Here is a 25,763-nt window from a genome sequence, read left to right on the forward strand (position 1 = left end):
CATCTTCAACATGAGCATTCATGATGCTCACTTGTGATCTCTGATGCTCACTTGTGATCCCTGATCGTCACTTGTGATCCTGATTGTCACTCATGATTCCTGATGCTCGCTTGTGATCTTGATGCTCACTCGTGATTCCTGATGTTCATTTGTGATTCTGATGCTTGCTTGTGTTTAATCAAGTCTTCACACCCTAACATATAGAACAAATAGTAGAAAGAATGTTGATACCTTTTTGAACTAAATTAATCGAAGTGGCAAGCTTATTTATTACTTACATGCATAATCTTTATGTTTATAATCGATGATCTGTAGAGGCAAATAAAAAGGATGGTTTTTGCTCTTTTTTCATGTTGAAAATGACAGCAGATAAAAAGAACATGTGAGATATTTTGTCTTATCTTTGCGGTTAGCAAGTTTTTTTTTTTCACGGTCCTCATTGATGAGTTAATTCAGAAGAAAAAAATGACTAAAGTCAAATTCACTTGGAGTATTCTCTTAATTCCAAAAAAAAAAAAAAAAAAAAAAAAAAAAAAAAAAAAATTCAACCTTATCAAGTATAAATTGTTGATCAGAATATATATATATATATATATATATATATATATATATATATATATATATATATATATATATATATATATATATATATATATATATATATATATATATATATATATATATATATATATATATATATATATATATAATGGAGACTTGGAAAAACAAATAATTTTTAGTGGGTTGTTATCCTTTTATCAGGTTCATTATGATTTTTATTGATTAGAACCTTGAGTTATCTTGATAGAAATTTGATACTTTATTTCTATCGCTACTTGAAATAATTTTTTCTTTTCTTGTTTTGTTAGCGGTGATCACTCCAAAATATACTCATAAAATATATGATATTTTTGTGAATAACTCATTTAAAATTAAAAAGTAAATATATTAATAAATAATTACATATGAAGGGGCATCTTCTCTACCTGTAACTCCACTACATCTGAGTCGTCTTTTCAAATTAGAAAAAAAGTCTTCTTGTTGCATGGGGTGGGTTGAGTCATAATTCACCAATGCCAACCTGGGATTCTTAAATTTTTTAATTAAATATTAATTCCGACTTGTATTAATTATTCTTACTTAATTAACTACTTTCAAGCAAATTAATCATTGTATTTCATTTCTATATTTGAGCAACACAAATATTATTAATATATCAAAAACAGATCTAAGTACCTTATATATCGCTTGGTTGACTAATAAATTTCGTGATTGATAACCTTTATGTACATATATAAATAGACAAAAATAGTTGTTATTTAGTCATTATTGTAGTATAATGTTTATACTTTTTAAGAAATAAAAGTGTTTGAAAGTTGAGGTTTCAAGTTTGGTTGTATAAAAAAAAAATAGACTTTAGGACTAGGTTTAGTAGATGGTGTGTGTTGGCCGTTCCAATAAAAATGAATAAATATCTAGTTTATATTCAATAGTAGATTAGTAGGCAATAAATATACATAATAATTAAGATGATACTATATTTTTGAAATTAAGTTGATATGATGCGAACCGACTAAGATAGTTCATTTTTTGTTTTATAGTATCGTTAAAAAGGCTAATGCAACAAAGTCCTCTAATAAAGGTTTAAGACGGGATGGACAAAAACATGTCTTCTTGCTTGATATGGATGTTTCAGTTAATCACAAGAATAACATTAGGTCAGGTGTACTTTGGGGTCGTCCCAGGATTACATTTTTGACACTTAAGTTGTGTGTATTCGATATACTATATGAGTGCTTTTGAAGAGAATGAGATAGTGAATTGTTACTTGTTGATGATCCTATAGATGAGAGATTTATAGATTTGATGAAGAGGACAATGTCTATCACATTGTACCATTTATGTACTCAATCGTATATGTTTTTGCAAGTGATTGTGGGTGGCGAATGATTCATGTTGAATTAGACGGGATATTTTTTTTTGGCACTCTAACCTTTCCTAGGACTTTATGTTACCAGGGTTTGGCTCAACCTCTGTATTGTTTATGGGAAGTGATTTGTAGACAACAGTTTTTTGTCATACACAACATTATATAGTTGTACAATACAACATTTTAAAGCACCAATTATTATGTATGGAAAAAAATTATTATGTACAGATCAACTCCTTAGGTATCGTTTGCTCACTCCAACTATTAGCATTAGATTTAGTGGACCCTTTTGGTATGACCTACTACTAAGAACCATGCTGCTTCATTTAATGGAAAACCCATTTATCTTTTTAACGTAATTCAACAAAGACAAATTAGAAAAACTTTTTTTGCATATATATATATATATATATATATATATATATATATATATATATATATATATATATATATATATATATATATATATATATATATATATATATATATATATATATATATATATATATATATATATATATATCTTGTATGTAATTATGAGTTGCATTTTCATTGAACAAAAGAGGTCCCAAATGTTATGTGACTATATGGCAAATCAAATATTCTTTCGTCAAGACATATAAGATATTTAACCAATTATTATACTTAGTACTATCATTTAGCTAGATATTATGTATATTTCATAACAGATTGTATCAAAGCTTTGTAATATTGCATGACTACACGTCTATACATATATGAAGCTAGAAGTATAAACTTTGGTTAAAACTTAAAAGTTGCTTGAAATTATTTACTTTTAATTTCTCTCTATTTAACACTATATATTACATATCGAACTTTTGAACCTTCAACTCCACATAATCTCTATAATACAATGCATTTTACAAAAAATAAATGAAATGAAATGCTAGAAAATATTATACTTAAAAGTAGATCAATTAGCAAAATACAGGTTTAATTATTTTAATCCGAACTAAAAGTACTCTCTTTTGTATTTACACGGCCTCATCATGCCATCAATCGACCAATGGCTGCAAACGCGTTTGGATCATGGTCAGAGCTCAATTTTCATTTCCGATGTCTGATCATGATCACGATTGTCTCTGTAACCCATCTTGACAATATTATTTAGATCATCTCCTTCAAATTCAACGAACTGAATCAAAAAGGTTGGATCGTGGATTGTTATTTTAAGAGTGATGTTAACGTAAAGTTATGATTTTTCTTTTTGTAAATTACTTACTTGTGAGAAAGTTTGGTTGAAACCATGAACAATGGAGGTGGACAATGGGTCCACAGAAGATTGAGTGATAGCAGTAGACCCAACAAAAAGTACTTGTTGTGGGTTTTGTTGATAGAACTCTGACGTGGATGTTTCCATTGGGTATAATTGTTGAGATAAATTCCTATGTGATTGACTCATCTGCAAATTTGAGAACATACCCACAAAAGGAAATCAAATTTCGTAGAGTTTAAGAGGAGAGAAGCGTTGGGTTTTAGAGAGAGAAAGTTGACTAACATGAACATCTTTGCAAAGTTGACTATTCATGTCAAAATCTTGCCTTGGATTCACTGTTGCTAGTTTCATGGACAGAAACTGAAGAACCACAATCATTTTGATGGTAATCGGTGGATTTATTTACAAGAATCTGAAATTATCGACTTACCTCAACTTGACCTTGTAGTGATTGAACGTAATTGATGATTTCATCGAGCATGAGTGCTTTTCCGGTGACCTAAGAACACGATTTCGCATTTCGATCAGCACCCTGATCATAATGCCATCAATTTCGAGTTGGAAGTTTACAAATTTGATACCTTATTGCAACCTGGAACAAGATCTTGAAGAAGCTTCATTCTTTCACTTATCTTCTCTCTCCTGACCTGTAAAAAACATGATCATGGTGGAATTCAAGATCTTGAATTTGGAAGAAAAAAAAGGTGTAATTATTGTTGATTTCAGATAGAGGCTTACTCTTTCTGCTAGGCTATGGCTATCTGTAGCTTGACCTCTTCTTGCTCTAACATGAATATAATCTTTATAATCTTTTGGTGGCTCGGGAAGCTTTGGATTCTTCTCTGTTTCAACGTTTGTATCCTCCTCTGTTTTCTTCTGTCTCTTCAAATTCGAATCATCGCTGCCTTCTTCCTAAAACACAAAAGTTTCGAAACATCGGTGAATTTGGAACATAAGTTGTTGATTATAGCTGAATTTTGTTTGATTCTTGTTACCTTTACAACGGATGATGCAATTTCTTTAGCTTTGCCTTTTGAAGATGCAGCTTTTCTCTTTCTTGAGTTTGAATCGTCCGGATTTCTCAATCCAATTTGCATTTGCTCGGAAACAGAGGATTCTTCATTTGAATTGGATTTATATTCACAACCCAACCCGTTTGCCATGTGGGTTTCAGCCATATTCTTGTTTTCTCGAATCGCCATGGCAGATCCATCCATTTTCAGGGAAGGGCTACTGTAAACACGAGGCATTCTGGCATTTCTCATTAATGGTGAAACGCTAGATCTAAATTGCAAATCAGGGTTGCTTGAATTTAACCCTGATTGAGAAGTTCTGCCATTGAAACTACGACTACCAAAAGAAGAAAACTTCGCCGCCCTCTCCGCGAAACCAGGATCCGCTGTTAGTGATGGAAATCCAGAACCGAGAGGAATTGAATCTCGCAAATTGAGTTGGTTTTCTTTCCCAAAATGGTCAACGGCTGGCCAATCAAACTTGCGTGGTGGTGAATTCAATGGCGCTGCTGCTGCCGGAGCCATGGCGGCCGGAGAAACCTCACCATCACCATTGCAAATGCTACCCAATTTCCCGATAAGTTCACGAACGGCGAAAGTATCGTTTGGAGCCACTGAATTGGAAACAGGTGAGGAGACCATTGAGCTAAAAGCAGACTCAAAATTGTTGAATCTACCAAGTGACGATTGCGCCGGCGGGCAATTCATCTCCGGCGCCGATGCCATCAACTTCCATGATGGCATTTGAGTCTGCGGTTCGAAGTGGAGTCCAGCGTTGAGAAAGAAATCTCTATCCATAACGGTAAAAAAACAACTTTAAATCGATGCTTTTTGAATCTTTTTGCAGTAAAATTGGATGTATAACCAGATGAGAAAATAGATTAAAACTGTATTGAATTATGAAAAATATGCAGTGGAATTCGTAATATAGTTGGATTGGAATGAATCTCGAAGATGATGGATGGATGCTTCAAGTGTAGAAGATGGGAAATGATTAGACGTAGGGGTGGAGTGAGAGAGATTAGTGGTGGTTTGATGCAAAGAAAAGCAACAGGAAGGAAAGCAGAACAGAGAGAGAGAGAGAGAGAGAGAGAGAGAGAGAGAGAGAGAGAGAGAGTAGTACGAAGGTGATGAAGTTAAATAGATAATAGCATCAAGACCAAGTATAATTTATAAGTAGACTTGCACTATTTGGTACGTAATCATATATCAAAAACTTAATTTACAAATATATAAAAAAAATGAAAAAAAAAACATTATAAATTTGACAAAATATAACACGTATAATGATATATTATTAGCTTCTTCTATCAGAAAAGAATTATAGAATTGAGTTCAAATAACAACCTATCTTTTCAGAAAATGAGAACTACTCTTTCTTGTGTCGATAAATTCATGTGACCAATTAGATAGGATTTTCATCGCTTCATAGTTATTTCGATACGTATTCCTACTATTTGTTAAAAATAAAAATCTCAATTTATTTTAATCGTAAGAATCAAGCTTGGTCATCGACAATTGCTTACACCATACGGTATACTAAGCTCGAGACCTTTCGTATACGTGGCCATGAATCACGATCGTGCACACCGTCCTTATGTGTTGTGGTCGTTGCGTTTCGTGATGGCTACGGCGAGAGTGGACAATCAATCGGAAGATGTTGCCCAATTCAACCGTCCAATTTTTAAGTTATTTATTTATTTTTACAAACTCAACACCTATATAAACATAATACATCAAAATTTGCACTCACCTTTCATCAAATTTTACAATTTCATTCTTTAAAACAAAAAAACATGGATTTTTTTTTAAAATTTTTGACTCGGTTGATAATGAAAAAATCAATCTTCGAGAAGAGGTCAGCGGAGTATTTATACCAACTTAACATGAACGAAAATTAGTTTTATTTTATGTTTGTTTGTTTTCAATTGTAGGTTATTTAAGTAATAAAGTTTTTAATATTAATGTAATGTTTCTTTATATCGAATGAAAACTAGTTAAAAAAATCTATGTTTTATCTTTAATTATAAAGATGTATTTTTATTGTATTTTTGAATTAAAAAAATGATGTGAAGTGGAGTGGTAGTGGTGGGTATTCCATAAGTTTAGTGATAGTTAATGGTGATGATGTGACATGGCCTTAGTGAACGGATCGGCCAAGTTCCCAACGGTGCAACTCTATAAACGCTAATGTATTTGTTCCGAACACCCTTGTGAATATAATGATATTTCCTAAGTTGTGTTTGCGTGGCCGACTTTTTAGCCAAAATGATTGCACCATGGGTGACACAAAAGATCTAAATGTGATTATAAATGTTGGGAACCACATGGATATATGATGAACTTATTCATCAAAATAGCCTCCTTTAAAGCTTTATTTGATGCAATATATTTTGCCTCCATTGTCGAGTCAGCTTTGCATATTTTCTAAGTACTTATATTTAGGGCTTTGTAGCTTAGGTTATACTTACCCAAATCAGCTGATTCTTAAGCCTAGCATTTAGTCAGGATAAACAAGAATATACATAAAGAAGAATCAGCCCAATACAAGTTGTTATAAGAATATACAATAAGAAGAATTAGCCTAATACGAGTTGATATGAGAGTGTTTCAAATACTTATCTTTATGGCTATGTAACTTAGGCTACACTTATCCAAATTTGTTGATTATTAAGCTTAACATTTAGCTAAGATCGATAAGAAGATGCGGGAAGAAGAATAAGCCCAATCTGAATTCATGTAAGAGAAATCAACCATTTTTTTGAATACCCTCGTCACTTACTAGTGAGTTTGAAAGCTTAGGAACACCACTCATTCCTCTTCCCCCAATTGACAATTGTATATGTGACATCCTCATTTTCACGGCCTAAAAAGACCTTTTCTTGGTGCTTATTTTAAAAAGAGTATTCTTTATATTGCAGAATTTATCCCAAAAAGTATTTTTGAAGAAATGTTTTTCATTGATTATAAAAAAAACTTGGCATGTCATAACTGATACAAGAAACATAAGCATAAACATAGTCATTGCAGGCCTTACGTCATATTATACAATGGCCTATATCTCCTCGAATCTTTCATCAGATCCAAACATCACTTATCCATATACTTTTTGTATTGCTACGTGTGATACAAAGAAATTGAATGGGTCAGGCTTGGGAGCCTGATGAGCACATAAGGTTTTTAGCCAACAATAATATAATTAATTTGTTATAATTATGTCTTTCACATCGAACAAATAATCCGATTATCCATTCCGGTTATTCTCATTCCCTGGTCCTAAACCAATAATCTTAAGGGATCTATCCTAAAGGATCTTTAAGTAAATAATACTGCCTCGGGGATTCCTTAGCAATATGTACGAATAAGACAACTATGGGGTGAACATAGTACCCTCATGAATAGATCATTCATTTGTATGTGGTTCCTTAACATCTACAGATCGGAGATATGGCCCTGTGTAGTTCAGTAACACCTACAGGTCATAAACCTGTCCGCGTACGACCCATCAATGCCAATAGGTCGTAGACCTGTCCATAAAACAATTTAGTAACATCTACAGGTGGTAAGCATGCCCATGTATGATCAATTTACAGCTACAAGTTGTATACATGTCCGTGTATGGCTTATAAACATCTACAGGTTGCAAGCATGTCCATGTTTGACCCCACTTGTCTAGAATAGTTTGTGGTCATCATCAATACCCTACTACGTGACTACATTTATAGTGTAGTAGTACTAAAAAAATCCTGGCCTCTCATCATTATTTTATGTAACACCCGTTTTCTAGAATGGGTTGGTTTAGGGAATTAAGGATTAAAAAGCTTGGTTTTTGGGGAAAACCCGGTGTCACGATTTGACCATAAGAACGTCACGGCATGATTATGGTCACGTCGTGAGGATGAATGCAACCCAAGTCCATGATCTTTTAGGGTTTCCTTCGTATTTAAGCCTTTAAACTTGGAATTAGGGTTTCATTTCCAGCCTCCATCACATCCCTTCACTCTTCAAAAACCCTAATCTTCCATTTTTGATATTTGAGTTCCATTTTTGGGTGGTTTGAATCCTTGAAGAAGAAGATAAGACATTTGGTGCATCATTTTGGGTTGCTTTAGGACTCTTGTACACCTTAAGTTCATGCCTTTTTAGCTCAAGCTTTTAGATCTAGTATTTGGCTCACTTTTCTTGTCATTTATGGAAGTTTAGTGATGGGATCTCATAAAGTTGGCAACTTTATGAGTTCCCAAGACTCCTTTGCTACCATTTGTCCCATATATGGAATATTAATGAAATTTGGGTTTCATGCATGAGATTAGAGCTCATTTTCCCTTCATTTTAACCTAACTTGTCTTTGGGACATGCATGTCTAAAAATCTATGATTTTTATGGTATTCTGAGATAGGGAGGCATTCTAGAAGGTTTGGTTGCATGGATTAAAGGATTAAGAGCTTAAGGCTCTAGTCTGTCTAGAGTATTCGTCATGACGTGACAATTTGGTCGTCATGACGTGACACTTTGGTCGTCACGACGTGACGAGGGTCTGATCTGTGATTATTTTGTCTTTAATGTGCCACGGCGTGACCAATGAGTGGTCACGATGTGGCGACCGGCTGAATGATTTTTGGAGTGTTGACTTTGACTGTGTAATGTCTAGATCCTAGTATCTATTTTAAATCAAATTATTCATTTTTGCAAGGGGAATCGACGAGTTGGAGGTCCAAGCTGGTCGAGTAGGAATGGAATTTGGACGTGGGACTTGAAGTCTACTCGACTAGTTTAGAGCCTCAACTCGACGTGTAGGGCTGCAAGAGTGAAACCCTAATTTTCAGGGTTTTGCACCCTATTTAAACACCTTAACCTCCAAAGGATGGCCTCATTTGCAGCTTCCATCACCCCAAACCCTAGCGACGAAACCCTAATCCACTTTTGAGTGTTCTTGTGCCATTTTGGGTGTTCTTTGTGAAGTTGAAGAAGAGGATCCTTGAAGAAAGAGCAAGGGCCTGAAGGAGGAGAGTAGATCCAGAAGTTGAGCTCCATTTCTGGCACAATAGAGGTAAATAGCTCCTAACTTGTCCATTGTGTGCTTACCTCTCTTCATCTCCACTTTTGTTAAGTCTTTGGTCCAAGTAGCTTAATCCTTGGGGAATGGACGTCCCAAGTGATTTACCTTTCAGATTTGGTGTCTAGAAGGGGTTTCATGGCATAAAGGTGCGAACTTTATGACCATGGAAGCCCCATGCCAGCTTTAAGGGGTTATTTGGGCATTTTAAGCCCCAAAAGGACATGCATGAAAGGAAAGTCTAAGACTTCATGTGTTCATTTTGTGTCTAGGACCTAGATCTCAGTATTATGTCTTATGGACCAAGATCTAAGTCTTAAAGAACTAGGGTTTGAGTTAAACCCATTAAGAAGGACTATTAATGGGTAAAGTTGGAAACTTTACCCTTAAAAGGGCATTTCCAGTATGTAGATGAAGTATGGAACTTAGATATGAAGAGTAGGGGCTTAATCCTTTAAGATGGCCCAAACAGACTGATGAACTCGGCGACTCCAGAGAAGGACTCGACAAGTTGTGTCGTTTTGTCCTGATTTTGTACAAGGAAGAACTCGACGAGTCTGTGAAGGGACTCGACGAGTTGACACGCCAAATCACGACTATGAGTAGCCAGGGAACTCGGCGAGTCAGGAGGATGACTCGACAGGTTGGATCACGATTTCAGGATTTTTGATGTATAGAACTTGGCGAGTTGAGTCAACCCAGGACGTTGACTTTGACCAGAATCTTGACTTTGACTAGGGGTAAAATTGTCATTTTACCCTAAGAAGAATTATCAGATTTTGACTATGTTTTATTGTGATAATGATATTCGGGGAGACGTTGGAGCAACCGTCAGAGATTCCTCACGCAAGATTTCACAGTTAGCTTACGAGGTGAGTTTTCCTCAAGTAGGAACGTGTTGAAGGCACCAATATCGGCCCGTTTATGTATGATAGTGTATGCCAAACTTAGGTCCGATGTCGGGGTTAGCCCGATGTAGTTTATATGTTTCCGGATTTCGATCCGATGCCAGGGAGAGCCCGAGGAATGTTTGTATGCTTGATGTCTTCATTATTCTTGCATGTGTATGTTTTTATGTCCGGGCTTCGGTCTGATGTCAGGGAAAGCCCGATGAATGTTTAGTTTATATGTTATGTGTTATATGTTCCAGGCTCCAGTCCGATGTCGGGTCAAGCCCGAGGAATGTTTATATGTTTATGTTATGTGTTTATGTTATCTGCTTTGTTGATATGTTATATGTATACCAGACTTCGGTCCAATGCCGGGCAGGGCCCGATGCCGAATTCGTCCGATGTCGGGTGTGGCCCGATGTAGTGGGCAAGGCCTAATGTATGTTTTTATGTGATTATGTGTATGGTATATGGTAGTTTGGGGAGACTCACTAAGCTTCGTGCTTACATTTTTCAGTTTTGGTTTCAGGTACTTCCGCTAGTAAGGGGAAGAGCTCGGGATGACTGCATGGCACACACCACAGCTTTTAGCCTGGGAGGATTCACTCTGATGTTTTGACATATGATTTTGATATATTGACAGATGTTATGATATTTTTAAGATACACGATTTATGACTTTTATATGATGAATGATACTTATGGTTTTTATTAATGAATTAAAATGAAAATTTTGGACAGTATTATTGGGATGTTTCAAGTTGGTATCAGAGCCTTGGATTGAGGGATTTGGGCACACTCTCGGGTGTGTCTGAACTCAAACTAATGAATTGGTATGAAAAGTTTCTAAATAAAATCATTTTTATAAAAAGAACCTTGAAAAGAGAAAATAATTTTGAAAAGAAAAAAGGGGTGTGGTGCATGCAATCAGCCGAGCTCAAGCAAGTACTCCCAAATTACCCATATAAGTTTATGTTATGATATGCTTATGAGAACTGCTTGCTAGATTAGGGCTAAGGATCTAGGAAGGATGCATTATGTGACTGTTATATGTATCTCATCTTTATGAACTGCATGCTAGAACATATTAGTCAGTGATATGATGGCCTGATTAGGATATACTTGATTATGTGTGCTCAATGCTCGAATGCTGCTTGCTTTGTGATTTTAGGAGTTCTATCTATCTCTAACTAACTAGTAAACGAATATGTTAAGTTACATATTGCAGGGACTAAATAATTTCAGAAGGTTAGGTTTAGCTCTATTTTGCAACTCTCGTTTGAGTCTAACCGTTGTAGGGTAGGACCTCTCATTCGAAGAATTATCTAGTCTTAGTGATATGTAATGATATTCGTGAGCTAGTTAGGGGAGAAATCAGGGTCTTCTCATGCAGTTGATGGTGGAGAATGGGTTGGTGTTACCCTAGGGCAAGCCTAGGATGAGATTAGCGTGAGAACAGTAATAGCAATAGAAGGGATTTGGTGAAGTCAAGGCAGTTCTTGAGGAAAATACTGATAGATATGGAAGGTAGTATGGGCCCGTACTACTGAAAGCAAAGGATCTGTAATCGAATCAAGGAAGGCTGAGATGAATCCAGGGAACTTGTAGTATATGTGATCCCTCGAGATATGATGAGTATTCTGATGTTTGTTATGGTGTACTTTTAGAATGGTAACGCTACGCACTAGACCAGTTGACACTTTGGGAGCTGGAGATGGATCAGGATCGGGCTCTGGAGTCGGGTAGCTCGATGAGCAGACAAGAGAGTTCATTTAGTCTGAGATCACGTGCAGTATTTAAGACTAGACTCCTGTGATCTTCGGTACAATCAAGGAGGGCATCATAGAGCTTTTGGATGAGAGACTGAGTGCATTCTACACTGAGGTGGCGGCTATGATGGGGTTGCGTACACTGACATTCAGGGAGTTCCGAGCTTACGGAGCTCCAGACTATCATGGGGCTCGGGATCCCATTGCTAGCAGCAAATGGTTGGTTGATGTCGCCAATACATTCCGTACGAGCTGATGTCCCAAGGGGAACAAGGTCCGACTTGCGTCCTGTCTTCTGAAGGACTGAGCGCATGACTAGTGGGAGGAGATTGGACATGCCATTGGTGATAATGAAGCTCTTGATACTATGACTTGGAGTGACTTTTGTTGGATTAGTGTCTAAGCCCGTAACTATATTTGGTAAGTACTTGACCTGGCTGTGCATGGTCCTTTTGGGTTGCTTTCACCATAGCAACTTGACAGGGTAATTTATAAAGAGAGAGAGAAGATATTATGGTTTATTAATATATTATAAGAATAATATATTAAAGGAGAAATAATATTATTTGATTAATATTAGTCATAGATTAATTAGGAATTAATTTGGTGACTAAAAGAGATTAATTGAATAAAGGGACTTAAACTGTCAATTGTTTGATAGTTGTAATTTGGGCTGGGAAACCTAATGGACTAAGGGGTGAACGAAATTATGATGGGAGTCCATCATATTTTCATCCATGGCCTTATTCCAGAAGGTTCCATGGGCTGCTTAGTGTTTAAGCTATCCATTAGGGTTTTTGACTGAAACCCTAGCTGCTCACAGTATAAAGAGATCCCCTAGGTTACAGAAATCGGCCACTTGCTTTCCCTAGAACCCTAGAGCCGATTTTTGTGCCTCCTCTCTCTCTCTCTTTCAAATACTACCCACTTGCTAGTTGGTGTTTATAATCCATTAGAGGAGTGAAAATTGTGACTCTAAGCTCAAAGGACAACAAGATTCAAGCTTCCAAGAAAGAGCTAATCATCTAGATCTCTTTTAGATTGTAAATTTCGAATTCTATATCATAGATATAGGATTTGAAAGTCTTGGATGAAAGCATGTTCATTATAGAAACCTATATCCAAGCATTAGGGTTTATATGTGCACATAGGAATGTTCTTATGGCTTAAACCCATCAGTGGTATCAAAGCCTTGATTGGCTTCTCTTGAATTTGATGCTTTGTGATTTGATTCTTGCTTTTAAAATTGTTTTTGTGCTCACTTCCTGATGAACTCAACGTGTTCCATGAGGAACTCGACGAGTTCCAATGTGGACTCGACGAGTTTAGCCGTCAGATAGAAATATTTTCGGGATTTATTGTTGTTTTGCTTAAGGATACTTCCCTAAATCATTTTGGTTCAATAAAATCCGAATTTTATTATCTTTTTGTCAATATCCTTAACAAAACAAAAGAGAATTGCCAATTATTTGAATGATAAATACCTTATTTGATAATAATTGATTATTTGAATTTATTTAGTGAATTATCTTAATCTTGATTAGGTCAAATCTAGATAATCATTAAATTAATTGTTTAATTTAAAATTATTTGCTATTTGATCCTTATGTTTTGAAAAGTTCAAAACTTGTCCTCAAGTTTTGAAATTTAATTTTGTGATTAAAATGTTTATCTTGAACTATTTAAATTTCAAACCCTAGAATTTTACAAGTTTAAAATTCAACCTTACACTTTATGATATTATAAGATTAATATATATATATATATATATATATATATATATATATATATATATATAACTTAAATGCTAGTCTTACCGTTAGTAGACATCATTCACGAAGTCAATCTATAAGGGGGGTATAAGGTTATGGGTGTCCACTCTCACCCACCACTTCCTTGATTGGTGGAGGGTCGTTAGCCGAACGGGTAGGATAGGGCAAACCCTTCTCAATAATAAGTACAATGAGTCTATATAAAGTAACTAAACGTTTTTACAAAAAAAATCCCAATCTTAGTTGCTTTAGGAAAAGTGAATTGATGCAATTCCATAAAATTACACTCTGTACCCCTGCTAAGAAGTTAGTGGAGCGTGTGTGGTTAACCGGAACACTAATTGGTTCTAAGCAAAGGTGGAAAAGGGTGACTCATTGTTTGTCATAGTTTGATGGAGTTGTGTGTTTAACCGGAACATCGAATAGGTGAATGTAACAATAAGGGCACCGTGTACATTTGCATGGTTATTCACACCCGCTTTGTAATCCTCGGCATCCCAGTCATAAACTTGAGGGGCATATTGAGATTGAAACATGCCACTGAAAAGTTCAATGAATCTTAAAGGAACCTAGGAGTTTTCAATACATTTAAAACTTAATTTTCCTTTTGTTTTTCATGATGGAGAATTAGTGAATCGTCATTCACTTACCTTTAAATTATTTGCATGTTAGATTAAGTCATCCCTTTTCTAATATATAATTAATGTTGTTGGATCTGTAAAGTCGTAAAAATTTAAAACAATTTTTCGCATTTTCCAAACACATTTTTACAACTCATTCATTCATAAAATGTCATAGAATCATGTCTTTGTTTCACAAAACATCTCCCAAGATCGAAATACATAAAATCCCATCTATGTGTACGAATCAAGCCGGCGCCTTTCCGTGGTCATCACTCGTACCTGAAACACATAACACGTAACACTGTAAGCATAAGCTTAGTGAGTTCCCCAAAATAGCACTCTAACATATATTAGCCACTCGAGGCTATAACTCTGTTGACCCTCTGGTCAATATGTCTCAGTGGGACCCTCCAGCCCCAACTCTCTGTGGGCCCTCTGGCCCTAACTCTATGGACCCGAAGGTCCTAACTCTATGGACCCACTGGTCCTACTTTGTAAACTCTGAATCATGCATATCACATACAATAAATCACAACACATAAATAACATGCAAATACACTAGCACATAACTATAAAATACACTGTCACATAACTATGTTACCACACTAGGTAAAGTATAGTGAGAAGACTCACCTCAGGCGTCTCGGTAAATCTCTGATTCGGAAGAAATATTGCCTAGTCTCCGCCTATTCACATAAAGTAAATACTCTTATCAATATAACTCTCGAAACTTGACTCAACCTGCCATTGGCACTCTTAGAAGGGTAAAAGACTATTTTACCCCCCTCTTGACACAAGTACTCCATTGTTGACCAAACCCCTAAAGTCAATAAAAGTCAATGGTCACACTTTGACCCTACTCGCCGAGGGCACCCTGGTGACTCGGCGAGTTCACACATGTTCTCTAACACTTGTCCCGCTTGGCACGCCGAGTCCCTCCCTATGCTCGACGATTCATGCCAGGCATGAATCGCAGGGCCACCCCGACTCAACTCGCTGAGTCTCAAGAACAACTCAGTGAGTACCGCCTTGAACTCCAGTCCTCTAACCCCCTTCTGACTCACTGAGTCATTTCCCAACTCGGCAAGTCTACTCACTGAGCAATTTACGTGAAACCCTAGCCCTACTCGCCGAGTCCCAAGAACAACTCGGCAAGTTCATGCCATGCACAAACTCTACTGGCCTCCTGAGGTTAGATCTGTTTCCCTAAACCCTAGATCTGGCCTTCCCAAGCATGAATGTCACGTAAAGTCCGAAACTTGATGCTTTTATAACAACAACAAGGCATCAAAAGGAGATTTAGTCCCAAAAATGGCAACCTAAGTCCAATAACCCCAAACTGATCCATAAAGCTCCAAGGGTTAAGGTCTCTGGACCTCTTTGAGTCCAGATCCAAGGCACAAACTCGAAGAGGGACCATTTGCTCCGCGTAATCACTCTCCAAAGGGGTTAGAAAACCCTAACTCTAATGATCAACACCAAAACTGAAGGAGGTTCGAACTAATACCTCAAAATGAAGTCTCTGAACTCTGGAACTGCTAGAATCGCACCTCCTCTTGCTCTTGGTCACCTTCTTCTTTCTAAACCAAAGGTACAAGGATCAAAAGTGACTTCTTCTTCCTCACAACGATTTGGCTCACTTAGGGTTCTCTCAAGGGACTGGTAGCCGCAATGGGAGGCTATAAGTGCCCTTAAATAGGCTCCAAACCCGGGGGATTAGGGTTTCATTAAACAGCGTGGACTCGCCGAGTCCATAAATGGACTCGCCAAGTTCGGACGTGAACCCGGATGACCATCCGCGACCCTACTCGGCGAGTCTTGGCTCCAACTCACCGAGTTCCTCCGCAAACTCCAAAATAATTAAATAAAAATAATATACCTGGAAATCCGGATGTTACAGGATCCTAGCCCTAATTTCTCATTTTGGGTGTTTAATTGGGGATTCATTTCTAATCAAACTTTGTTCTTTTCTATTTCAGATGTCGAACTCAAACAACAACGCTTCAGGCTCCACCTCATCCGACTCGTTCTCATTCATGAACTTATGTGGGAGAGTGATCTTTGCGGGTCAAATTTCAATGATTGGATCCGCAACATCCGAATGGTCATTCGTTACGAGGACAAAGAGTATGTCCTTGATAAGGAGCTGAAGGAGGTAAACATCAACACTGCTACTCCCGAAGAAATCGCTGGCTTCGAGGCCCATGAGCACGATGCCACGAAAGTCCATTGCATCATGTTGTCGACTATGACTGGCGAACTACAAAAGTCCTATGAGCACTACTATCCCTATGAGATGCATCAAGACTTGGTGGACCGGTATCACCAAAGCGCGAGGCAAGAAAGGTATGAGATCATCACTTCGATGATCACTACCAAAATGGGTAGTGGAGAGTCCCTTACTGCTCATCTGCAAAAGATGCATAGATATGTTGATCGACTGCTGAAGTTGAATGTTAACTTTGATGAAGAGCTGGCAATTGGTATTATCCTTCACTCATTGCCCCCCTGTTACAACCAGTTTCGCATGACCTACCATATGAACAAGGAAAAGCTAACCTTGATCAAGCTTCAAGGATTGCTTAGGACTACTGAGAGCAATCTCAAGGACAAGTTTGTTGCATCAACTCCCACTCCAACCGCTGCTCCTGTTTTGGCCATTGGGCAAGGGAGGGGCAAGAAGATGAAGGCTCTTTCAAAGAGCTACCACAAGGGAAAATCCCAAGATGGTACCTCTTCTAGTGGAACCAAAGTTGGTTTTGCTAAGCCCAACTCTAACCCGAAGGAGGCAGAGTGCCACCACTACCATAAGATAGGGCACTGGAAGAGAAGCTGCCCGGAATATCTTCAAGGCATCAAGGATGGGAAGATCAAGCCATCTTTCGCAGGTATTTACACAATTAAATCTAATGATTCATCACATGCTATTTCTTGGGTTCTTGATACAAGATGTGGTTTTCACATATGTTCTGATTTGCATGGACTAAGAAGAGATAGGGATGTGGAGCGTGGAAGAATAAATCTAATCATGGGGAACAGAAGATCGCCGCCTGTCACCAAGATTGGAGTGTATTCTCTAGTGCTTTGTAATGGATTAGGATTAGATTTAAATAATTGTTGCTATTCACCAGATATGGCAAGAAACATCATTTCATTTCATGGTTTGTTTAGACAAGGATTTAGATATTCATTTGATAATGAGAAAGGTTCTATTTATGCTTATCTAAATGGTGTTTTATATTTCGAAGCATTGCCTTGTAATGGAATTTATGAAATTGTTATGGTTGTAGATAACCTAGGAAATGATGTGTTGTGTGTGGATTCTTCCAATAGTATGGATAAATCATGCTTGTGGCATTGTCGTCTTGTACATGTCAACAAGAAACGCATAGCCCAACTCCAAAAGGATGGAAAGTTGGAGTCATTAGACCTTAGGGACGATGACGTGTGCGATTCTTGTTTACTTGGAAAGATGACCAAGTCACCCTTCACTGGAATTTCTGAAAGGGGTGAGGGTCTATTGGATCTCATACACACCAATGTGTGTGGGCCCTTTAGATCAACTACAAGGGATGTGAACCGCTTCTACGTGACTTTTACCGACGGTTATAGCAGATATGGGTATATCTACTTAATCAAGCACAAGTCAGAAACCTTAGAAAAGTTCAAAAAGTTTAAAAAAGAAGTGGAGAATCAATTGGGCAGGAAAATCAAGATGCTTCGATCCGATCGAGGAGGAGAGTACCTAAGTCTTGAATTCCACGACTATCTTAAGGAATGCGGAATAGTTTCACAATTGACGCCACCTAGGACACTGCAGTTGAACGGTGTAGCTGAGAGGCGTAATCGAACCTTGTTGGACATGGTTCGTTCCATGATGAGTCGTGCTTCACTACCTATCTCATTTTGGGGGTACGCCTTAGAGACTGCCGCCCATATCTTTAACTTAGTCCCTACGAAGAAGGTTGCCAAAACACCTCACGAAATATGGACAGGGAAGGCTCCCTCGTTGGCACATATAAAGGTTTGGGGTTGTGAGGCTTTCATAAGACGAGAGACTCACGACAAGCTCGAAACCCGTAGTGAGCGGTGTATTTTCATCGGCTACCCACAGAAATCCTTTGGATATCTCTTCTATAGACCAAGTGACAATGTTATCTTCGTTGAGAGGAGAGGTGTTTTCCGCGAGCGAGAACTCATAAGCCAAGGAGATAGTAGGAGGCAAATCGATCTTGAAGAGATTCAAGAGTCGAGCGATGAAGGAACCTCTAACGCTGACACTCAACCCGAGGAGGAAACTCCGATTGAACCAATTGACGAGACCTTACCTCTTATACGTTCCGAAAGAGTTAGGGTTCAACCCCAATTTTGTGGTTTTCATATTACTATGGAAGGGGATACGTTCATTAGTGATAGTACACTAGTGAATTTGGACGAAACTAACAGCTATAAGGAAGCCATGGCAGGCCCGGAGTCTGCAAAATGGAAAGAGGCAATGGACAACGAGATTAAGGCCATGTATGACAACCAAGTTTGGAATTTGGTTGACCATGTGCCCGGATGTAAGACGGTCGAGTGTAAATGAATCTTCAAGAAGAAGACCGACGTGGATGGGAATGTGCACACATATATGGCGCGATTGGTTACGAAGGGTTTCACTCAAACTCCCGGAGTTGAATATGATGAAACCTTCTCGCCATTTGCTAAAATAAAGTCTATTAGCATGATGCTGGCCATTGCTGCATTTCATGATTATGAAATATGGCAAATGGATGTCAAAACCGTTTTTCTTAATGGGAAGTTGGCTGAGGATGTTTACATGGCTCAGCCAGAGGGTTTTGTTAATGCGAAGCATCCCAATAGAGTGTGCAAGCTTGAGAAGTCCATTTATGGACTTAAGCAAGCGTCTCGCAGATGGAATCTTTGCTTCGATGAGAAAGTCAAAGAGTTTGGGTTTATACGAAGCGAAGATGAATCATGTGTATATGTCAAATCCAGTGGAAAAGTTCCAAGCAAGAAACAGTAGTTGATTCAACGTGTGAATCAGAGTATATTGCAGTGAGCGAAGCGTCAAAGGAGGCGATATGGTTGAAGAACTTCATTGGAGACCTTGGAGTTGTGCCTTCCATAAAGGAGCCCATGGAAATTTTCTATGATAATGAAGGAGCGGTTGCCTTGACCAAGGAACCGAGGGATCATGGTAGATCTTGACATATCGACAGAAAATATCACTTTATTCGACATCGGGTAGAAGAAGGACTTCTCGTAGTGAAGAGGGTATCGTCAGAGGAAAACCCAACAGATCTGCTTACGAAGGGACTGAGTAGGGTTAAGCACTTGCAGCACGCTAGGAGCATTGGGCTCAAGGATGATATTATTTTAGATTAGATAGTTTAGAAACGTGTAATAGATAAATGTAATTGACATTTGATGATTAAATAAAGGAGTATTATTTATAAGTAAAGTTATTGTCTTATGTTAATTGTTTAACTATTGTTTCACTTTGCATGTTTTGACTTCCTGAATAATTGAGTTATTCAAGAATAATCGAATTATTCGAACGGTCCACAGTCGTTCATATGTTGGAAGTAAGTATGAATGAAGACTGTCATGAATAGGTGTGTAGATTGTCTAAAAGGTATTAGACATAGCAAAGGTTTGCTACAACGTCCATGAGTGCTTATGAACAAGTTTTGAGCATTGGAATAAACCCGCGCTTGCTGGAATCACTTCATGGAATTTATCACGAGTGATCGCAAGATGATAATATCATATGGTCTTAAAACCTAGATATATGGTTTATGGTTTGCTGATTGGTTGTACATTGATAATGCGAAAACGCATCAGTAACTTGATGTCATAAAACGCATTCTTGTGTATGATTTGATTAGTGAATGGTAAATGCATATAAGTCGAAGTTTATCTGTTCCTTTTATCCTAAGAGGGTAAAAGCAATATTAAGGCCCCTCGATGATTTGGTTTGATTTATGTGTCGGGCCCGGTCAGTACTGAATTGATGTGTTCAATTAAGTTCTATGTCAAATGAATCTGAGATCAAGAAACAAACTGTTGGCCAATAAGTATGACTATGTTCCATGTAATTGTCCGCACGATATCTAGAACATAGGACTATACGATCCCTTATCTAAAGGACAGGTTACTGATAAGATCAAAGTTCGACAACGTCTTTGAGAGCTACGATTTCTAATCGGAATATGCTTACATTATAGTTACTAGACTTATCCAAGTGGCAGACTGTTGGATTAGTGTCTAAGCCCGTAACTATATTTGGTAAGTACTTGACCCAGTTGTGCATGGTCCTTTTGGGTTGCCTTCACCACAGCAACTTGACAGGGTAATTTATCGAGTGAGAGAAGATATTATGGTTTATTAATATATTATAAGAATAATATATTAAAGGAGAAATAATATTATTTGATTAATATTAGTCATAGATTAATTAGGAATTAATTTGGTGACTAAAAGAGATTAATTGAATAAAAAGACTTAAACTGTCAATTGTTTGATAGTTGTATTTTGCGTTGGGAAACCTAATGGACTAAGGGGTGAATGAAATTATGATGGGAGTCCATCATATTTTCGTCCATTGTCTTTTTCCAGAAGGTTCCATGGGCTGCTTAATGTTTAAGCTATCTATTAGGGTTTTTGACCGAAACCCTAGCTGCTCACAGTATAAATAGATCCCCTAGGTTACAGAAATTGGGCACTTGCTTTCCCTAGAACCCTAGAGCCGATTTGTGTTCCTCTTCTCTCTCTCAAATACTACCCTCTTGCTAGTTGGTGTTTGTAAGCCATTAGGGGAGTGACAATTGTGATTCTAAGCTCAAAGGACAACAAGATTCAAGCTTCCAAGAAAGAGGTAATCATTTAGATCTCTTTTAGATTGTAAATTTCAACTTCTATATCACAGATCTAGGTTTTGCAAGTCTTGGATGAAAGCATTTTCTATGAATAAACCTAGATCCAAACATTAGGTTCTGTATGTGCACATAGGAATGTTCTTATGGCTCAAACCCATCAACTTTTCGGCCAGGTTCATGGTCGAGTTTGCACCTGTGATTGAGGTGCAACAGCTTGCCAGGGAGTTCCAGGATCTCCAGCAAACGAATGAGATGGTGACCGAAATCACCACTATGTTCAGGGAGAGGGCCCTTCTTGTTCCGCAGTATGTGGCAGACGAGGAGATGAAAAGGGCCTAATATCATGAGATGCTGCGGAGTGATATCTGCTAGTTTGTTAGCCGATCTAGCTACAAGACGTTGGAGGATATGATTGCTAGGGATAGAGAGAGAGAGAGAGAGAGAGTTGGATTTGGAGATGGGGAAGAAAAGGAAACTCAAGGGGGTTCAGTCAGGGAGTTTGGGCAAGAAGCCTCATGTATTAGACCACAACCCTAGGATCCAGCAGGGTCGCAGCCATTGTGGAAAATGTGGCAAGTTGCACGAGGGGACGTGCAAGGCAGGGAGTTCAGGATGCCTCAAGTGCAGGCGAACTGGTCATGTGAGCAGAGATCGCACAGCTACTACTACCACCACCACAATATAAGATCTGACTTGCTTTCAGTGCAATCAGAGGGGACACAAGCAGTCCTAGTGCCCGAGTTTAGCAGAGGCAGAACAGGTGGCAACACCCACTCCTGCTACGTTGAGGATTACAGACGGCCGTCAGGGATAGACAGAAGCGCCTGTGGCGAAGAGCAGGGCTTTTCAGTTAACAGAGGAGGCACGTGCAACTCCTGATGTGGTGATGGGTATGTGTCTTCTCCTTATCTTTTTATTTATGTTGATTATTGCTTATGTTTATGTGTTTCATTATAGGATCATTCTTAGTGAACAGTATATCAGCTCGGGTATTGTTCGATTCGTGGGCTACCCGGTCTTTTGTGTCGCTCGCACTTAGCATGCGATTTGCTGGAGCTCCGGGGGAGCTAGACTGTCCACTGGATATAGAGATAGTCAATGATAGGATCGTTCGGGTTACGGGGGTGCATCGGGGATGTACACTACAGTTGTTTGACGAGCAGTTTTTCATGAATTTGTTCCCCATTCCCCTGCCAGGGAATAAGGTTATAGTTGGTATGGAGTGGTTGAGTGTAACGCCCGCAGATTCGGGCTAGTCAATTTAGAGACAATGAGCATTCAAAAATGAGTTTTTTTATGGAATATTATTTAGAAGGATTAATCTTAACCAAGTTGTAGTATATGTTACAAGGGTTTTTTACATATAAAGAACGCCAAAATCCGAATTATAACGAATAAGTTATGGTTCGTCGAAGTTTTACGGCAAAACCGGCACGACACCAGGAGACGTAAATAGCGAATTTACGATAGGAGAATTTTTAGCCTTAGTGATCTTAAAAAAAAATTTAGTATAAGTTAAACCGAGAACATACAAAAAAAAAAGAACGCCCAAATCTAACTTCGTATGAGGAAGTTATGAATTTTCTAAGATTTGGCTTAGCAGTGCACGGATCGAAACTCGAATTTTAGTTCGAGCGGTTTTTGGCTTATGCGACCTAAATTAGAGTTGAAGATATCATTAATAGGAACTCAACGGTAGAAAGACAGACGAAAACAGAGTCCATATGAAGGAGTTATGATTTTTTCGCGGTCATTTAACAACCTAATCTCCTCCTACAGTTAAATTTAAGATTGGTCAACAATTAGCCTACAGAGTTTAAATGAAAGTTGTAGATTATGATCCCGCCTACACGTGGATATAAATAACGTCGAAAACGGAGCTCGTATGTGAGAGTTATGATTTTTCTAAGTCGGGAGGGTGTTGTGCGAGTTTGGGTGACGTGGCGCGATCATAGCCGTTGCTTTCTCCCCAAGAAAAGCCATCAGATGATGACACATGACACTAACTTGGCGATTTAGTGACCCAACTCGGCGAGTCCAGCTGCCTGGCAGCCTATAAATAGAAGTGTCGGGTTTCCTCATTATTCACACCATTCCAACCTCTTTTCTCTCTCTAAACTCGCTCTCTCTCTTGCCCCTAAACCCCCCCCCCCCAAGCCTAGGTAAACCTCCTAGCACCCGAAGGAAAACCCGAGGCTCCCAAAGCCTCGGGAAAAGAGCCTTTCGGCTCGGGAACGCTGCTCCGGCGAAGCCCGGTTTTCGTGAAAACCCGTTGTAAGTGAGCTACGCATAACCTATCTTTAGTATAGCTTATGTTTCACTATAGTAATGTTATTAGGAACTTATAATGAGTATTTGGGCTATTATTACGAGTTATATGAGTGTTGTTATAATATCTTGTTAACCACTCGCGGTACGTGGAATCTGGTTTGGAGGGCCGCTTGGGTTGCTGGATTCAGAAGTGCTATATGCCAAAATGATCTTGTCCTCTGGTGTTCCATGTCTGGCCCCTGTCTGTACATAGTGGGTGAAGAGTATTGTTTAACGCTTATATAATAGTAATAATAGCTAGACTTTTAATTAGTCTCGTCAAACATTAGACTAAACTCTAGTGGTAATGATACTAGGTTTGGTCCGAGGGAAATTGTTTTAACAGTAACAAAGTGTTGTTAGAGTGCCGAGTCACCACCTTATCAGGTGAGTGCATAGTTACTTTCATCTTAGACATATATATGAAGTATTTTATATAAATAACGTGCTATGTGTGCATATAACCTGTATACTTGTTATTTATGCTGGATGAACGATTTTATACATGTTTTAAATGATTTAAATTGTATATGTATTTTATATCTACGAATATGTTGGGTAAAACATGGGTAGATGAACGAGGAGGCATGAAAGGGGATATAAGTAAACATTGGTGACTATGAGACTTAGTTCCTAGACCCTGGCGACTATGAGACTTAGTGCCTAAGCCTTGGCGACTATGCGACGTAGTGCCTGTTGTATAAACCCTGGCGACTATGAGACTTAGTGCCTAAATCCTGGCGACTATGCGACGTAGTGCTTGTTGTATAAACCCTGACGACTATGTGACTTAGTGCCTAAACCCTGGCGACTATGTGACTTAGTGCCTGTTGAGTAAACCCTAGCAACGATGGATTTTTTTGCCGATTCCTTAGGATGATCCTTAAGAATGAATGAACGAGGAATAACTAATTCTTAGGGTAGATCCTTAAGAGTAAAGAAGATAATGGGGACGGGTAATTGTGTTGATTGTTTGATGTTTAAACATAATAATTATATTATTGTGGGTTGAAAACCCTACGTACTCACCAGGTTTCCCAACCTGACCCAATCAAGCTTATTTGAATCACAGGTGCCGATACGAAGTTACATTACACTGAGAGATTAAAGAGGTGTAGATCACTAGTGTAAATGAATGTAAGTTATGTTTATGCTTATGTTAAGCATTTCTTCAGAAATGATTTGATAACGTATTTATCATGTTTTACTGGGAACAAATTCTGCAACATTTTTATTAAAAGAAGTACTCTAATTTTTATAAAGCATAAACAAAATCGGTCTTTGCTGGCCGTGAAAATGGGGATGTCCACCAGATGCGAGTCAAGGACGAGGATGTGTAGAAGACAACTTTTAGGACTCGTTATGGTCACTATGAGTTCGTGGTGATGTTGTTTGGGCTCATCAATGCTCCAGCCGCGTTCATGGACCTCATGAACCGCGTGTGCAGACCGATGCTGGACCGGTCTGTGATAGTCTTCGTTGATGGCATCTTGGTTTACTCCAAGACTCAGGAGCAACATGAGGAGCACCTGAGGGAGGCGTTGGAGACACTGAGGAGGGAGGGAATTTTCGCAAACTTCTCCAAGTGTGAGTTCTAGTTGTGCGAGGTGCAGTTTTTGGGGCACCTTGTCAACCAGAAGGGTATTCTGGTAGATCCGGCCAAGATAGAGGCCGTGATGCAGTGGGAGGTTCCAAGGTCTCCAAATAAGATTAAGCGTTTTCTTGGTCTAGTGGGTTATTACCGAAGATTCATCCAGGATTTCTCCAAGATAATTGTTCCTTTGACCCGACTGACCAAGAAGTTGGTGACATTCCGCTGGGGGCCAGAGCAACAGACAACCTTCAAGACTTTCATGCAGTGGTTATGCAAGACACAGACTTTGACCTTGCCGGAGGGAGTTGATGACTTCGTGTTTTACTGTGATGCTTCGATCACAGGCATGGGCGCGGTGTTGATGCAACGGGGTCACGTGATAGCTTACGCTTCGAGACAGTTGAACCCCACGATGCAAACTATCTGACATATGATTTAGATCTGGGGGCTATGGTTTTCGCCTTCAAGATTTGGCGACATTACCAATATGGGGTCCGTTGTACCATTTACACGGACCACAAGAGTTTGACGTACCTCATGGATCAGCCGAATTTGAACATGAGGTAGCGTCGATGGTTAGATACGGTAAAGGACTATGACTATGAAATCCTTTACCACCTAGGCAAGGCCAATGTGGTGGTCGATGCTCTAAGCCGCAAGGCAGCAGCGACTCTGATTTGACACATATG

General features: G+C 38.5%; 1 protein-coding gene across 2 annotated transcripts; it reads right to left on the reverse strand.

The window, feature by feature from the left end:
* Positions 1–2,706: 2,706 nt before the first annotated feature.
* On the reverse strand, positions 2,707–5,426 carry LOC111885596 (transcription factor bHLH62). Of its 2 annotated transcripts, none has more exons than XM_023881843.3 (7): positions 4,163–5,426; positions 3,906–4,079; positions 3,749–3,814; positions 3,598–3,666; positions 3,450–3,527; positions 3,174–3,353; positions 2,707–3,070 (listed from the first exon to the last, which is right to left on the reverse strand). In XM_023881843.3, the coding sequence occupies exons 1-7, from the start codon at positions 4,976–4,978 to the stop codon at positions 3,059–3,061; spliced, it is 1,395 nt and encodes a 464-aa protein (XP_023737611.1). In that variant the 5' UTR covers positions 4,979–5,426; the 3' UTR covers positions 2,707–3,058. The 2 variants fall into 2 exon arrangements, with proteins under 2 accessions (XP_023737611.1, XP_023737610.1); XM_023881842.3 differs by having other exon boundaries at positions 2,707–3,086.
* Between the last annotated feature and the right edge of the window lie 20,337 nt (positions 5,427–25,763).

Source organism: Lactuca sativa, chromosome 9 (assembly GCF_002870075.4).
Source record: "Lactuca sativa cultivar Salinas chromosome 9, Lsat_Salinas_v11, whole genome shotgun sequence".
NCBI classification, from domain to species: Eukaryota; Viridiplantae; Streptophyta; class Magnoliopsida; order Asterales; family Asteraceae; genus Lactuca; species Lactuca sativa.

Excerpts from the sequence above, each read along its gene's own strand:
- LOC111885596 (XM_023881842.3), bottom strand. The coding sequence starts at position 4,978 with ATGGATAGAGATTTCTTTCTCAACGCTGGACTCCACTTCGAACCGCAG. Across the intron at positions 3,667-3,748 it reads TTGTTCCAGGTTGCAATAAG|GTCACCGGAAAAGCACTCAT; the intron begins GTATCAAATTTG and ends TCGTGTTCTTAG. Across the intron at positions 3,528-3,597 it reads CACTACAAGGTCAAGTTGAG|TTTCTGTCCATGAAACTAGC; the intron begins GTAAGTCGATAA and ends GTGGTTCTTCAG.